At 40.3% G+C, this 17203-nt stretch overlaps 1 protein-coding gene across 1 annotated transcript; it reads left to right on the top strand.

Moving 5' to 3' along the window:
- Positions 1-301: 301 nt before the first annotated feature.
- On the top strand, positions 302-2899 carry LOC138852136 (zinc finger protein 84-like). The gene has a single exon (XM_070081815.1). The coding sequence runs from the start codon at positions 694-696 to the stop codon at positions 2389-2391; it is 1698 nt and encodes a 565-aa protein (XP_069937916.1). The 5' UTR covers positions 302-693; the 3' UTR covers positions 2392-2899.
- The last annotated feature ends 14304 nt before the right edge of the window (positions 2900-17203 follow it).

Genomic DNA, 17203 nt, shown 5'->3' with positions numbered 1-17203 from the left:
CCTCCCATGAATGATAAAGAAATCATAGAGGATCCTACTTATTTCGAACCTGAGCAACTCAGACGTAAATTCAAACACCTTAATAAAGTGATTGAACGTTGGGAGAAAATTTGGGGAGAAGACTATCTCACCTCATTGAGAGAACACTTCTATGGAGCTGGTGTTCCTGAAAATCATAAGCCCTTAAGACCTGGTGACATAGTGATTATCGACAATGATGGTCCGAGGTCTCAATGGCCACTTGGAAAAATTGTGACCATATATCCTGATGCAAATGGAATCATCAGGACAGTTGATGATTTCCTAAGAAAAAAATAATGTTTTTTAGACCCTGTGGAGAATTTTCAGATTGGGGGTCTGATCCCTCAAAGGGTCAATAAAAGAAGATAGAAAAATTTGTTTAAACACAAGAGCAAATAATAATAATAATGTTGAGTGTATCTGCAGTGTTCTAGTACATATATTAATGTTTTAACACAACAAAAATTATGATAGTGTTTTAACAAACAATATGAACTTTATTAGTGCTCATTAGTAGGAAAAGTTTTGCCTAAGTAAATCTTAACATGGGAATATGTTCATAAGGAAAACCATGTGCTCAGTGTCCAAAATAGTTAAAAAAATCATGAAATAGACATGTGAGTACATAAGGAAGATTAATTTTACAACTGTTGTATGACTAAAATATTTTAAATGAAATACTTTCATTTAAAAAATATGGAAAAACATAAAGAACACAAACCATATGAATGTTCAGAGTGTCTGAAATGTTTTAGTAGAAAAAGCTATCTTGTGGTACACATGAGAGTACATACAGGAGATAAACCATTTCAATGTGCAGAGTGTTTGAAATGTTTTAGTATAAAAGGTAATCTTGTGACACATATGAGAGTACATACAGGAGATAAACCATACCAATGCACAGTGTGTTTGAAATGTTTTACTGAAAAATGCAATCTTGTGAGACACATGGAAGTACATGCAGGAGACAAATTATATCAATGTTCTGAGTGTCTGAAATGTTTTAGTGGAAAAAACTATCTTGTGGTACACATGAGAGTACATAAAGGAGATAAACCATATCAATGTGCAGAGTGTTTGAAATGTTTTAGTATAAAAAGTAATCTTGTGACACACATGAGAGTACATACAGGAGATAAACCATACCAATGCATATTGTGTTTGAAATGTTTTAGTATAAAAAGTAATCTTGTGACACACATGAGAGTACATACAGGAGATAAACCATACCAATGCACATTGTGTTTGAAATGTGTTAGTCAAAAAAGCTATCTTTTGACACACATGAGACTACATGCACTAGATAAACCATATCAATGTTCTGAGTGTCTGAAATGTTTTAGTCTAAAAAGCAGTCTTGTGAGACATATGAGAGTACATACAGGAGATAAACCATATGAATGTTCTGAGTGTCTGAAATGTTTTAGTCTAAAAAGCAATCTTGTGAGACATATGAGAGTACATACAGGAGATAAACCATATGAATGTTCTGAGTGTCTGAAATGTTTTAATAAAAAAAGCTATCTTGTGATACATATGAGAGTACATACAGGAGATAAACCATATGAATGTTCTGAGTGTCTGAAATGTTTTAGTGCAAAAAGCAATCTTGTGAGACATATGAGAGTACATACAGGAGATAAACCATATGAATGTTCTGAGTGTCTGAAATGTTTTAGTGAAAAAAGCAATCTTGTGAGACATATGAGAGTACATACAGGAGATAAACCATATAAATGTTCAGAGTGTCTGAAATGTTTTAATAAAAAAAGCTATCTTGTGATACATATGAGAGTACATACAGGAGATAAACCATATGAATGTTCTGAGTGTCTGAAATGTTTTAGTGCAAAAAGCAGTCTTGTGATACATATGAGAGTACATTCAGGAGATAAACCATATGAATGTTCTGAGTGTCTGAAATGTTTTAGTGAAAAAGGCGGTCTTGTGAGACATATGAGAGTACATACAGGAGATAAACAATATCAATGTTCTGAGTGTCTGAAATGTTTTAGTGCAAAAAGCAGTCTTGTGATACATATGAGAGTACATACACTAGATAAACAATATCAATGTTCTGAGTGTCTGAAATGTTTTAGTGAAAAAGGCAGTCTTGTGAGACATATGAGAGTACATACAGGAGATAAACCATATAAATGTTCTGAGTGTCTGAAATGTTTTAATGTAAAAAACAGTCTTGTGAGACATATGAGAGTACATACAGGAGATAAACCATACCAATGTTCAGAGTGTCTGAAATGTTTTAGTGTAAAAAGCCAAATTGTGAAACAAATGAGAGTGCATACAGGAGATAAACCATTTCAATGTTCTGAGTGTCTGAAATCTTTTAATAAAAAATCAGACTTGTGAGACATACAAGAGTACATTCAAGAGATAGAACATGTTAGTGTTTAATGTTTAAGAAATATTTTAGTTATAAACTCATCAGAATATATAAAAGAGATATACCATAACAGTTGAGAGTGAAATATGTTAATGAAATGTCAGTCATATAAATCATATAAGTTCATAGAGGAGATAAGTTGTATTAATGTTCAGAATATCTTATATATTTAAAAAAGAAAGAGCAGTCGTGTGTACTCATGAGAGCTAATATACAGTACAAACAATTCATATATATATGGAAAATACTGTATCATGTGCCATTGTACCATATTGTACCATATGGCACCATTGTACCATATGGTACCGTTGTATTCAACACAATAACCGCACTAATATTTTCATCATTTTGTTTACAATAAACTTGTAAACAAGTTTTGTAAGCAATATAATGATAAACAAATTAGTGCAGTTATTGTGTTGAATACAATGAGTGTACACTTATACAATATACATTATATTTTCCCCAAAATAAGTGTAGAAAATTAACCTAGTGTTTTGGTGGACAAAGATTAAGGTGTTCATAATCCTCAACATGAGCATAGAGAAATGCTTCAATACTAGACAGTGAACTAAGCTCATGTTATCATAATTATTATCATAATCTGTATTTAAGCATGATACAGTGTACAGAGATGGGTGACATTTAGGTGTTCATGCAGAAAGACCATTGTTCTGCAGAACATTTCTGACAAACTTAAGACAATCTTAAGGCTAATATGACAATAACTTATTTATATTTACATACATGATCTCTGGGTGATCATAAACAATAATTTTTTTTATTACAAGATGCACAAGACGACTACTTTGCATATTAACACATTTTATTTATAAAACATTAAATTTAATTGTCATAATGAATTGTGTAAACTATTTTGCATTAATGTGTATCAGAAATTATCTAACGTTGACTCTTAGCATCAGTACACTAAGGTAAACCAGGCAACACATTGAGTCAGATGAATTATAGTTAATATTAGTAGGCGAACTTGCCTGTTTACCATCATACAACATGGAAGTAATACTTTTACCTCAAATGATCCTGATATTAAGAGAGCATTATCAGATACAAAAAGACAAAAATAAAATTGTTGTGTGTTAAAAGGGTTTCAAACAATGATACTAGTACAGTAGATCCTCAGTTAATGACATTAATCCATTCCAGAGAGCTTGTCTTTAACTCTTAACCCTTTGACTGTTTCGGTCATTATTACAACCTAGGATTTCAAAGGGCCTGTTATCCCAGGTGTAATGGGAGCAAATAAACACAGCAGAAAAAGTTTAGACTTATATTATCCTTCACCAATTATAACAGCAATATGTACACTATGTACAGTGATAAATATAGTGCACTCCACGGTAAGCAAGGCAGAAATAGAAGCCACAAGATAGCAGACCGTGCTTCAACCAGCTCTAGAGTGGGAATGACAAGGGCAGACAGGAGAGCGGTATCCACATAACCTCTGCGATTGTCAATCCCACCTTCTTATTGGCTAGAACCTGGTCACTAGTTGAACGATGGGGCCCCATCATCAACTCTTAGCAACCTGGTTCGCTGGTTGGGGGAGATAGCCTGTAAATGAGGGTGTGTCCATGCGCCGAATAAAGGTTACGTACTCTTTGCATGCCACACCCCCACCCCCGAGAAGGCTCAGGATTAGGCTGCCACCTCCCAGTGGTAACCGTGCCGCCATGGCACAAAATAATGGGACCGCCTATCCTCTCCACCATCCAACTCTTAGATAGAGCTCAGCTTTCCTAGTGCCTGAAAGCCAAACCCTAAACTCAGAGTGAGACAGCAGTCAGATAAGCCAACATAGGTCCAAGATACAAGCGGACGGTAGCCCGTATCCCCTCACTAAAAAAAACCCCCACATCAGGGGATAAAAAAAAGAGCTTGAAAGGGGGGTTACCACAAATACATCCTAACCTAAATAAAATATTAAACTAGACTCTTGACAAAGAGTCTGCCAACACATTTTCTTTGCCGGCAATATATTTAATAAAAATATTGTAGGGCTGCAGCCTGAGAGTCCAACGCATAAGCCTTGTGTTGTGATTCTTCATGGCTTGGAGATAGACTAACGGGTTGTGATCACTGTAGACTGTGACCACCTGCGATGTTTGGCCCACATAAACATCGAAATGCTCCAAAGCCATTACCAGCGCGAGGGCTTCTTTTTCAATGGTAGAGTAAGCTCTCTGATGTGGCTGGAACTTGGCTGAAAAGTATGCGATTGGCTGCAGCTCCTTGTTCCCGATTTGTAATAGTACCGCCCCAACCCCAGACTCACAAGCATCAACCTGTAATGAAAAAGGTTTGGAGAAGTCTGGAGACAGGAGAATGGGTGCAGAGCACAATAATCTTTTTGCTTTATTAAAAGCAGTGTTACAATCTGACGTCCAATTAAAGGGAACTTTATGACTGGTAAGAGAGGTAAGAGGGGCTACAATATCTGAGAAATTCTTACAGAAACTTCTGTAAAATCCTATCATGCCTAGGAAACGTTGAAGAGATTTCCTATCATGAGGAACTGGATATTCTTTAATCGAAAGAACTTTAGCAAGTTTAGGTGCAACTTTACCACTACCTACTTCATGGCCTAGAAAAGTGACAGTGGCCTGGCCAAAGGAAGATTTAGACAAATTAACTGTTAATTGGGAATTCTTAAAGGTCTCAAACAGAGCTTTAAGTCTAAGTAGGTGTTGATCCCAAGTATCAGACACCACAACAATATCATCTAGGTATGCTGCCGTGCCTTCAAGTCCTTTAATAGCCTGATGGACGAGTTTCTGGAATGAAGAGGGGGAATTTTTCATTCCGAAGGGGGTAACTGTATACTGATAATGACCTCCTGGAATCACGAAGGCAGAGATTTCCTTCGCCTTATCTGTCAAAGGTACCTGATAGTAACCTTTAAGGAGATCTAATTTGGACACAAAAGTAGCCTTACCCACAAAGTCAATTACGTCATCCAGACGAGGAAGAGGGTAAGCATCTGTAATTGTGACCTCGTTCACTTTACGGTAGTCTGTGCACATACGAAACCCTCCATCAGCCTTTTTTACTAGGATGCACGGTGAAGCCCATGGACTAGATGACTCCTCCACTAAACCATGTTCTAACAAGAAGTCTACTTCCTGCTGAAGTAGCCTTTGCTTTTCAGGATTAGCTCTGTAGGGGGAGAGTTTAATTGGTTTAGATTTTCCCACATCTACATCATGGTAACCTAACGTACATTTTTTCGGCACATCCGAAAAAATATTAGGATATGACTGTAGAAGCTCAGTTAAATTTGTTGCTTGTATTTCAGATAATCCATCCATTAACGGGCTAGGATCCTTGAGGAGGACAGAATTGGAAAGTTTAGTATTAATTTCAGAGATAGAGTGCAAAGAGTCAGAGTCGTCCTCAGAGGTAGAGGACAGAGTCATTACTGGGACTTTATCTGGTGTATGAAAGGCCTTGATTTGATTAATGTGGTAAGTTTTTGTTTTTGAGGTCTTATCAATGGGAGCTACCACATAATTTAAATCAGATAATCTACTTACTATCTGCATAGGTCCCGTAAATCTAGCTTTCAAGGTGTGGCCAGGTATAGGTTCCTGCACCAACACCTTGTCTCCTGGATGGAAGGAGCGGAATTGTGCACTTTTGTCATACCTCTGTTTCATCTTACTTTGAGCTATCTTTAGGTTAGCCGTGGCTAACTCACGTGCCACCTGCAACCTTGAAGACGGGTTGTAGAGTGCTGAGCTTACGTCTTCTCCCATCCATCCTTCTTTGAGCACCCGAAGAGGACCTCGTACATTGTGCCCAAAGATCAGCTCAAACGGACTATACCCTGTAGACTCTTGCACCGTCTCTCGTACTGAGAACAGCAACAATGGTAGAGATTCATCCCAATCTGTCGGAAAGTGCATGCAAAAACTTCTCATCATTGTTTTTAATGTTTGGTGGAATCTTTCCAAGGCGCCTTGGGACTGAGGGTGATAGGCAGTGGATAAGTTGTGAATTATCCCTAACCTAGTTAATACTTCCCTAAATGCTTTGGCAGTGAAGTTAGTACCTTGATCACTTTGTATAGTTTTAGGAATGCCAAAACAAGAAATGAATTTTGTTAAAGCTTTGAGAATAGCTTTAGTATTGATACTACGCATTGGGATCGCTTCAGGATATCTGGTTACTTTATCCATAATTGTAAATAAATACTGATTTCCAGACTTTGACTTAGGTAGTGGACCTACACAATCTATAATTAAATCTGCAAAAGGTTCTCCATCAGCAGGTATGGGTTGGAGAGGTGCAGGTTTAATGGAATGTCCAGGTTTTCCAACTTGCTGACATTCTCGGCAACACCTAATATGATTCTTCACATCTTTCTTTAATTTTGGCCAATAAAATTCTTTTGTGATTCTATACAAGGTTTTTGTAATTCCTAAGTGACCTCCTGATGACGTATTATGAGCTATATTTAATATCCGAGGTCTATACTTGGTTGGAACCACTAACCTGTCGTATAATTGCCGGCCCTCTATCTCCTTACCAGTCTCAGTGCATACCAAATAATCATTTTTAACTTCATACTTGACTGGATGACCCAAAGAGGATTTACCCATGGCTGCCTCAAAAGCGAATTTTAAAGAAGGGTCCTTTCGTTGTTCCTCCCGGAAGGACAGTCCCTCGGGCATGGAAACAGAGACATCTGGGAATCCTGCAACCTGGGAATAGGAAGGCTTGATCGGGGTCTGTTCACTTGATTTACGAGACTCCGGCCGGTGTGTCTCATAAAACAACGTGGCTATTCCGAGATCGGAGTCGTCCAAGGATAGGTCAACATTCTCCCCAGACAACCCTTGGGATGTTGCCCGAGTTATGGCCAACACTGGAGAAGCATTAATCATTATAGGTTCAGGACACGAAGTAACAGTAGTAATGTTATTACCCAGTAATAACATGGCATTTTTCATGGGAAATCCTTTTGAGATACCTACAGTCAAGTACCCAGTGTAATATTTGCACTGTACATAAATTTTATGCAAAGGAACAGAATATATAGTTCCTCCATAGGCTTCCAATAAAACTGATGAATTCAAGGAAGTATTCTCTGAAAGGGGTAATATTCCTTCTCTGACAAGTGAGCAATATGCTCCAGTATCTCTAAAGGTATTTACTTTAGTTGGTTCTGAGTTTTCCTGAAGGGAAATAAGACTTTCGCAATAATAAGGGGCCATACCTTTTTCTACTTCTCTAGGGGACATGTTACTAGGGATATTAGAGATTTTCCCGATGGGTTGAGGTTTTTGGGGGCAGTTGGAACTGATATGACCTACTTTATTACACCTGAAGCAGACGACAGGCTTGCCCTTTACTCCCTGATGACGTTGCAAGTGGTGTCGTTCTGGCTGGTGCCTCTCTGGATATTGTTGTCGAGATGCTCCATAAGTAGTTTGCCTCTCCGCAGGGGGACCATATGTTGAGAAGCGTGGCTCACCAGGTGACTTGGTTGGATGTCGTAGACGCTCTCCCTCCGGCTGGCACTTCATTCTCCAATGTTGTCGATCTCTGCTCACGCCAGACTGTTGAAAAGAGAGACAGGACCGCTCGGACAAGGAGCGGTTCGTTTCGAAGGTATCAGCCAACCTGGCCGCCTCCAATGCAGTGGTTAAGTCACGATCCTGCAGAAAGACACGAACCTCTGGTCCCACAGACTCCAGCAGGTTATCAATCAGAATAAGCTGCACCAGCTCCTCAAAGTTAGAGACACCACTCGCTTTATACCAGCTGGTAAAAGCTTTGGTTTGCTGTCTCACAAAGTCCACCAGGGATTGACCAAGCTGCCGCCTGTTCAATTTGAAGGTCTTACGATATTTAGCTGGGATACATGTATATGCTCCCAACACTGTGGTCTTCACTACTTGATAATCAGAGAATTCAGCGTCAGTTAATACCGACGTAAATTCCTGTGCCTTACCCAATAATGCTGTATGAACCAACGCTGCCCAGTGCTGTTCCGGCCACCTCAAGGCTCGAGCCTGATTTTCGAAGCTTTCGAAAAATTGCTCTGGTTCGGCCTCATTGAAGCGGGGAACAAGCTGTACTGCTTTTTGTAAACTGAAATCGTTTACAGAATGCGAAAACTGCCTCCTTTCTCTTTCCCTATCAAATTCTTCCCTTGCGAATGCTCTCTGTTCCCTAGTTTGCTCAAGATTGATTTTTGCCAGCTCAAGTGCCAACGACGCTGATTCACCCTGAGACAACCCAGCTGCACTATACTGACCATTTTGCTCCGTAGGTATATCATCTTCCTCCTGCGAGAACATAGTAGTTTTTTCCCTAACTCCCGTAAAGGGAGGAGTTTGATGTGCCATCTCTTCTTCAATAAGTATGTCAGCAATAAGTGAACGCAGTTGCGCAGCTGTAAGAGTGCGTTTATAGGGAATGCCAATGGAACGAGCAATTTGCCAACAACGCTGTAGAGACAATTTAGGTAGGTTATGCAAAGTATATGCCGACACCAGGCGTCTGACTCGTCTAGGTGGCATAAGTTATTCGCTATGCACAGTACGAATACCCCAACGTAACACGTTAATTTGCAGAACACGCTTAGCTAAGCACAGTACGATTGCAGAATACGCATACAAGCAAAGCCGACTGCACACAAGATTGACCGTAGCGAAGCGAGCACACTGAACAAGCTGTTGAACGATCACACAATAGCAAGGCTGATCATAAGCAACTGACACGCAAAATTTGTAAAGCGAAGCGAGACAGCAAGCTACCCAATGTTCCTGCTACAAGCTTCACCCTAAGCTCAACCGTTTCTCTAAGTCCAGCTCCCGGACAGGCTACCCATATTACAACCTAGGATTTCAAAGGGCCTGTTATCCCAGGTGTAATGGGAGCAAATAAACACAGCAGAAAAAGTTTAGACTTATATTATCCTTCACCAATTATAACAGCAATATGTACACTATGTACAGTGATAAATATAGTGCACTCCACGGTAAGCAAGGCAGAAATAGAAGCCACAAGATAGCAGACCGTGCTTCAACCAGCTCTAGAGTGGGAATGACAAGGGCAGACAGGAGAGCGGTATCCACATAACCTCTGCGATTGTCAATCCCACCTTCTTATTGGCTAGAACCTGGTCACTAGTTGAACGATGGGGCCCCATCATCAACTCTTAGCAACCTGGTTCGCTGGTTGGGGGAGATAGCCTGTAAATGAGGGTGTGTCCATGCGCCGAATAAAGGTTACGTACTCTTTGCATGCCACAGTCATATATATACGTCTTACGAGCCACCATGTTTGACGTATATATACTCATAAATTCTAGCGGCTTCAAATCAAGCCCTCTTCAAGGGGGGCTCCTTGTTGTGGTGAAGAGGCTCTTGGTCTGAGGAATTAGACCTGTCGGTCTCCTTCCTCAGACCGAACCTAATTACCCCCCAATCCCCCCTTCCCTATCCCATCCTCCCTTTTTTCCTTTCCTCCTCCTCCTCCCCACCCCTCCCTTTTGCCCTTCCTTTTTGGCCTTTGGGATTTTTTCCCCACAGGCATGCTAGTTCCTAGGTAGGGGAAAGGGTACCTGGGTCCATCCCATTCCATTGAAATTCTAGGTGGCGGCGTAGTTTCCCGTGGAATCTGGATTGCCTGGGGATGTCCCGATCCCTCTCCTGTATCCCGGAGGGTGGATTTGGGTGTCTTTCGGGCGACGGGTGTATCTCTGGAAGCCACCTTTTGGATTCCAGGGGTTGTACTTATCATAGAATACATGGACATGACACATCTGAGTGCAATGCTCTCTATAACCTTCAGTACTCTAGGTCTTTCCGTGGCCGTTCCAACCGCAGAACCCGTAGAGGAAACAGATATCGTGGTTCTCAAAATAACCAGAACCAGGCTTATTCTTCCAATTGTCAAACTAACCAGAACCAGGCTCATTCTTCCAATTCGGGGGAATTCGAGCGCCCCAGTCAATCCGTCCCATGGTGACAGTAGGTGATAATGAGTACACCATCCCCGTTCACAATTCCTTTGAAGCCTTAAGCATTCTCGAGAATGATAATCCTGCTGATGATGTTGCTTCACATGTCTCTGGCATAGATGATTTTGGGGATGAAGTAGAACAAGTCTTTTCTGATGACAATCCACCTTTTTGTTTGCACATAACTTCCAATGCAACCATAGGCCCTATAGTGCAAGCATCTGTTCATAATGCGCCCGTTCATTTGTTCATGGACTCTGGTGCGCAAGTCAATATTATTAGGTCTAGTTTGTTTAAGGATAAGCAGTTACGACATGTCCTCGTAGAACCGACTCATGTGTCCTCCCTTAGTGGAGTAGCTGGTTCTCACCTGCGTGTCCGAGGTCGGACTTCCCTAACCTTTTCTATCCAAGGTAGAGACTTCACTGCTTCCTTCCTTGTTGTCGACCAGATTACTTTCCCTGGTGACCCTCTACTGGGATTTGCTTCCATGCGAGACTTACGCATTGTGCTCGACCCTTATCGATGGCATGCCCAAATTGACGACTTGATCGTTCCATTCTGGGGTTACCAGCTTGGATCAGAAATCTGTTATACTGCTGCAGAGTATGATGTACGGTTTAAGTCCTTACAAGCTAATGCATTCTCCAGTAGCGTACCCAAGCGGTCAGGCACTGGTAATTCTGTCACTCCCATCAGTGTTCCACCTATACCTTCAGACTTGCAGGATAGTCCGATGCCTCAAGTGTCCGAGGACACTCAGATTGCCTTGAGTGCACAACCTATCCCTGCAATGACTGCTAGTTCGAGTAGTAGGGGGATTTCTCCACAGGGGATGCCTTGTCAGGGAATACAGGTTTAGGAACCTCAAAATAATTGAGGTGTTTTATCGATTACTTGAAACTAGTAATGCCATCTCTTGTTGATGTCACATGCCGTCTGCAGAAAGACGTCTCTGTTGTGGCTAGTGCTCTCACTAGAGTGTCTGTAGTTGTTCCTAGTGTTCCAGATGCTGATAACGTCCTAGTTGACAGTGATTCCTGCAAAGTAAAAGGTCTATTTGTTGAACCATCCTTACATGTTGTAAGAGATAGTAAGATCCATTTCTTCCTGGCCAACACTTCTGGTCACAGTGTTTGCCTCAGAGCAAATACCAATCTTGTTGACCTTGTTCACTATCCTTACCCTGTTCAGGTAGAGGATGAGTTGTCACCTGACCAGTGGGTCGGTGCTATTTCTGCCGGGGAGACCTCATCCACTTCACTGGATCAATCTGTTCCACCAGTTGAGGAGAAAGACTTAGCTCCCACTGACTTCCCAGATGAAGTCAAGCGTTTGTTGACTCTGTTGAACAAACGTCGTACAGCCATTGCCTTACCAGGTGAGAAGATGGGTATAACGAACTTATTGTCCCATCGTATTCCACTTGAACCTGGTACTAGACCTATCTACATACCTGCGTACAGAATGCCTCATTCACAAGTTGCTGTCGCAGAAGAATTGATAAATCAAATGCTTGATGATGGAGTTATTGCACCTAGCAATTCCCCTAGGAATGCACCCTTGATACTAGTACCTAAGAAGGATGGTACTTGGCGCCCAGTAATTGACTTTAGGAAGTTAAATGCGAAAACCATTCCAGATCGCTTCCCACTTCCTGTACTGGGTGATCTTTTACGTAACATCGGAGATAACAAAGTCTTTTCAACCCTGGATTTGTTACAAGGGTTTTGGCAAGTCCCTCTTCAGGAGGACAGCCAAGAGCTAACTGCATTCTCCACTCCTACAGGTCATTATCACTTCCTCCATATGGCGTTTGGATTACGATCTCCCCCTATCACGTTCTCAAGGCTCATGACTAATATCTTTAGAGGTCTCATAGGTAATACACTTATGGTGTACTTAGATGACGTAATCGTCATGTCTAAAGACGTGGATACACACTTGAAAAGACTTGATGTAGTACTTGGTAAGCTTGAAGAAGCCAATTTAAAGATCAAACTGTCTAAATGTCAATTTTTCAGATCAGAAATTAAGTTTCTTGGTCACATAGTCACTCCTAGAGGGGTTACGACTGACCAAAGTAAAGTAACTGCAGTACTAAATTTTCCAACTCCCAAAACTGCTGATGCCGTAAGATCCTTTGTGGGCTTAGCAGGTTTTTATAGATCTTTCATTGCCAATTTTTCTTCCATAGCTGCTCCTCTAACTGAGTTGCTTAAGAAAGATGCTCCTTTTGTTTGGACCTTCCGTCAAGAAAGAGCATTCCGAACTCTAAAAGAAAAGCTAACATCTGCTCCAATTTTGAAATTTCCAGATATTTCTAAGCCCTTCTATCTGACAACTGATGCTAGTTCAATTGGCATAGGTGCCGTACTAGCTCAGAAGACCGATGGCAAGTACAACGCAGTTGCATTTGCTAGCCGAGTCCTTACGAAGGCTGAACGTAATTATACAGTAACTGAGCAAGAAGCTTTAGCAATAGTGTGGTCTTTAAAGCACTACCGAGACATTATTTATCAGTACTCTGTTCATATCTTGACAGACCATGCTCCACTGATACCTTTATTCCAGAACAAACAACCTACTGGAAGGTTAGCTAGATGGACCTTGACTATCCAAGAGTTCAATCCCACCTTTGAGCAGTTACCTGGCAAGTCAAATGTAGTCGCAGATGCCTTATCGCGACATGTTAGTATAGTAACTGCAGACCCTCCATTTAGTGCTGAAGATGTAAAGAATGCTCAACGAACAGATCCCATGTGGTCTGGTGTGATTCGATTCCTGCTCCAGGAAGATCTTATTCTGACTGTGAAGCCACCAGCACCCATTAGTGACTTTGTCATGAACCAAGAATTACTGTATCGAACAGCCGAGTTGCGTACTCCTAGCAGAAGAGTATACCAGTTAGTAATTCCACAGTCACTAGTAAATGTAGCCTTACAGCTAGTTCATGATGTATCAGGTGTTGCACACCCTGGTATGGATCGTTCAGTAAAACAAGCCAGATTGAAATACTTTTGGCCTCGTATGGCAACTGATATTTCTGAGTATGTTAAGAAATGTAGTGTCTGCATGCAACATAAAGGCAATGCTAATGGCCCTAATCCAATCCAAGTGTATCCAACTACTAGCGAACCTTGGGAAAGAGTTGCGCTAGATTTGTTAACTAATTTCCAATGTTCCCTCCAAGGTAACAAACATCTGTGTGTTATGGTAGACCATTTCACCAGATATTGTGAGTTAGTTCCTATTGCAGATAAGACTGCCGAGACAGTAGCTAAAGCGTTTAAAGAACGCATTATCTGCAGGCATATATATATATAGCCGGTATTCTCCCGGCCCGGGCCTTTTCCAAGTGGTGGCCCGGCCTTGGCTCCCTCTTTAGGGAGTGTCTGAGACCTAAGTCTCCCATGGGAGGAGGCACAAGTACCTCCTCATCTTTGGGACCAACTGTCCCCAGGCCTAGCCACAAGCTAGGCCTCTCTGGTCTGCCATCCCCGCCCCAAGGGGGCAAATGGGAATGACAGTCTTATGAGCTAAAGGCTCGGGCTCAGGCACCTACCCTACCCTAGAAGGGTTAGGCATGGTGTCGATCGAAATTAAGAGACAAGATTGTGTTAAAGTTTGTTTCTTATAGATATACCTGTTATATTAAAGGAACTTTATATAAAAGTGTAAGCTTTCAAATATATATTAACAGTGACATTTATATATGTGTAAGTAATATTCACGTGTGATTTACAGTTATACAGTGACATTTATATTGTATAGTGAATGAAGTGTATAACATCGTTATTTACGATTAATCATCGTGGTCAGGCTGACACAGCAAACAAGCCATAAACGCCAGCCATATGTACTGTGTACCCTTCATGGTCATTGACCCTGAGGTTAAGCTTAGTAGGTCAGTAGTGTCTGACTGATTATTGCTGACTTAAGCATAACAAAAACTCAGCTGTTTATAGCAGTACAGTGTTTTTTAAACACTCTAAGTGTGGTGCTAGAATTTTCAGTATACCATTAAAATGGCTTGTTTGAAAACTCAGTTTCAGTCTTTACAGACTAAGATTACACAATTAGAAAATCTAATTTCAGTCTGTATAGGATTAACTCAAGATACAAACATAGATTTTGATGATCTTGAGGTCAAATTTGAATTATTTACACAACGTCTGGAAATAATTAATTCAGACTACACACATTATGAAAATAAATTTCTTGAATCAGATCCATCTGAGGATGAAATTAAAAATGTTTTGGATACTTTTAGTAATCAACAATTAAGGTGGACAGGAGTACAGGCTATCTGCCGCAAAACTCTGTCACAGAGACCTACTGTAACTAGTGGTCAAACACCTGTTACACCTGTAACAACAACAAGTGTACCATTACCAAACTTACCTACATTGTCATTACCTATTTTCCAAGGTCATAATTATGAAGTGGTTAGTGGTTTTCAATCCATAGTAAATTCACGAACTGACATAGATGAGATTGCTAAGTTCAATTATCTTAAATGCTTTGTGAAGGGAGAACCCTATGAACTGATTAAGTAATTTCCAGTGGTCAAAGGCAATTATCAAATAGCCTTACGTGTCTTAGCAGACAATTACTTTGATGCTGACAAGGCCAGAGTTAGAAATGCAGTCTTAATATCAAGCTTGAAGCCACCCAAACATTGTTTTTCAGACTTACAGGCATTTAGAATTACATTAGACAATAGTCTTAGATCTCTAGATGCTAAATATGACCTAAGGCAATGTGATTGGTTTATCAGTGGTATTGTACAAGATAAGCTGTCACCACAAACTATTGAACGATTAAATATTATGTTCAATAAACGCTATTTCACTTGTGAAGAAATTAGCAATGGTTTACAAACAATAGTGTCATGCATGCAAGCAACGAGACAAGATGAAAAATCCACAAATCCAGTGGATAATAAACCTTCAACTCAGTATAAAAAGAGTATACCTACTCCCACTAAAACACAGAATGGGAAATCCCATATAGGCATTTATCAAGCTGTGAATACAACAGACAGTAAACAAACTGTCACACATAAACGTACTCCAAAATGTGTACTTTGTGATGGAACACATTGGGCACAGTATTGTATTCAATACACATCAATGGAGGCACGTAAACAACGTGTTCATCAGCTGAAAAGGTGCATCAAGTGTTTAGGTGAACACAAGGGAGGTAAATGCTCACTGAAGAAGTGTTTTAAATGCAAGGGTATGCATCATACAGCATTATGCCCAAATACTTTTGCTGAACAGCAGCAGACTTCCACAGAATCAGGAAGTCAACAAGCAACAGCATTAAATGTGAGAGATAAGTTTAAAGCAACTGCTCTCCCGATAGCTCGAGTTATCTAATAAATTACACAAAACCAATGCGCTAACACTATTTGATCAAGGCTCACAAAGGTCCTTCATAAGAAGAAGTGTGTTGCAGAAACTGAATAAACAACCCTATGCCAAAATACAGTTAGATATAGCTGTTTTTTTCCACAATTCTGGTAAACAGACATATGACCTAGCCAGAATCATTGTTGGTCTAGGAAACAGGAAAAAGACAGTAGAAGCTGTGGTAGTAGATGATTTGCCTAAGTCTGTGCAGATCCAGGGATTAAAAGAAACAGTTGCAGCACTGAAAGCAGCTAAGGTCAAGTTAGCCTGTCCTGACATACAGACGGACACTATTAGTCCAATTGATTTAATCATTGGAAGTGATTATTATCACTGTTTTGTGCAAAATATAGTAAGTAAACATGATGTTCACTTGCTGAAAACAGCAGGAGGCCACATGATATGTGGTCCCATTCCCTCTCAAAGTGGGAAAGAAGCTGATATTGATTCAGTGGAAAATGTACTAGTTACGAGAATAACCGCTGATCATGTACCACAGCAAAAATTATCATTACTGGAAGAAATGAATGAACCAGTTAAGTTGTGGGATTTAGATGCGATAGGTATTGATGTAAATAAACCAAGCCCACAAGAGTCTCAGACTTATAACCAATATTTGGACACTGTCAAATATAAAGATGGACAGTATTGGGTTAGGTTACCATGGAAATTGAATCCACCACATCTGCCTAGCAATTATCGCATGGCTTTCGGACAGAAGAAAGCACAAATACATGAGCTCAGGAAGAATCCAGAGCTACTGACTGTCTATGATAATATCATACAAGAACAGTTGGACAATAAATTCATTGAGGAAATAGTCGAAGATAAGTTGAAGACAAACGCTCATTATCTCCCGCACCATGGAGTCAGAAAGGATTCTGAAACCACTCCACTACGTGTTGTATATAATTGCAGCGCACGTGCAAATAAAGATGTAGCAAGTCTTAATGATTGTCTGATGACCGGACCCTCACTAACTGAGAAGCTTGGAGAAGTGCTTATGAAATTTCGCACAAACCCATATGCCTACACGGCTGATATTTCCAAAGCTTTCTTAAGAGTAGGACTACAAGAAATAGATAGAGATTATACTCGATTCTTGCGGCCTGAAAATCCACATGATCCTCAAAGTCCTGTGAAAACTTATCGTTTCGAATCAGTATTGTTTGGTGCAACATCCTCTCCATTCTTACTATTAGCTACTCTAAATACACATTTGAAGAAATCTGAAAGTTCCTTCAAAGAAATCTTAAAGAAAAGTTTCTATGTGGACAATCTTCAAGGTAGTGTGAATAAAGAGGAGGATTTGAAATCCTTATACAGAGAAGCTAACAAGGAGATGAAAGAAGCAAATATGCCTCTAAG

This window comes from Cherax quadricarinatus, unplaced genomic scaffold (genome assembly GCF_038502225.1).
Source record: "Cherax quadricarinatus isolate ZL_2023a unplaced genomic scaffold, ASM3850222v1 Contig4361, whole genome shotgun sequence".
Lineage (NCBI taxonomy): Eukaryota > Metazoa > Arthropoda > Malacostraca > Decapoda > Parastacidae > Cherax > Cherax quadricarinatus.
Note: the sequence above shows the minus strand (reverse complement) of the source record. Positions and strands in the feature narration are given on the sequence as shown.

What these genes read in the sequence shown, in the direction of transcription:
- LOC138852136 (XM_070081815.1), top strand. Translation starts at nt 694, where the DNA reads ATGAAATACTTTCATTTAAAAAATATGGAAAAACATAAAGAACACAAA.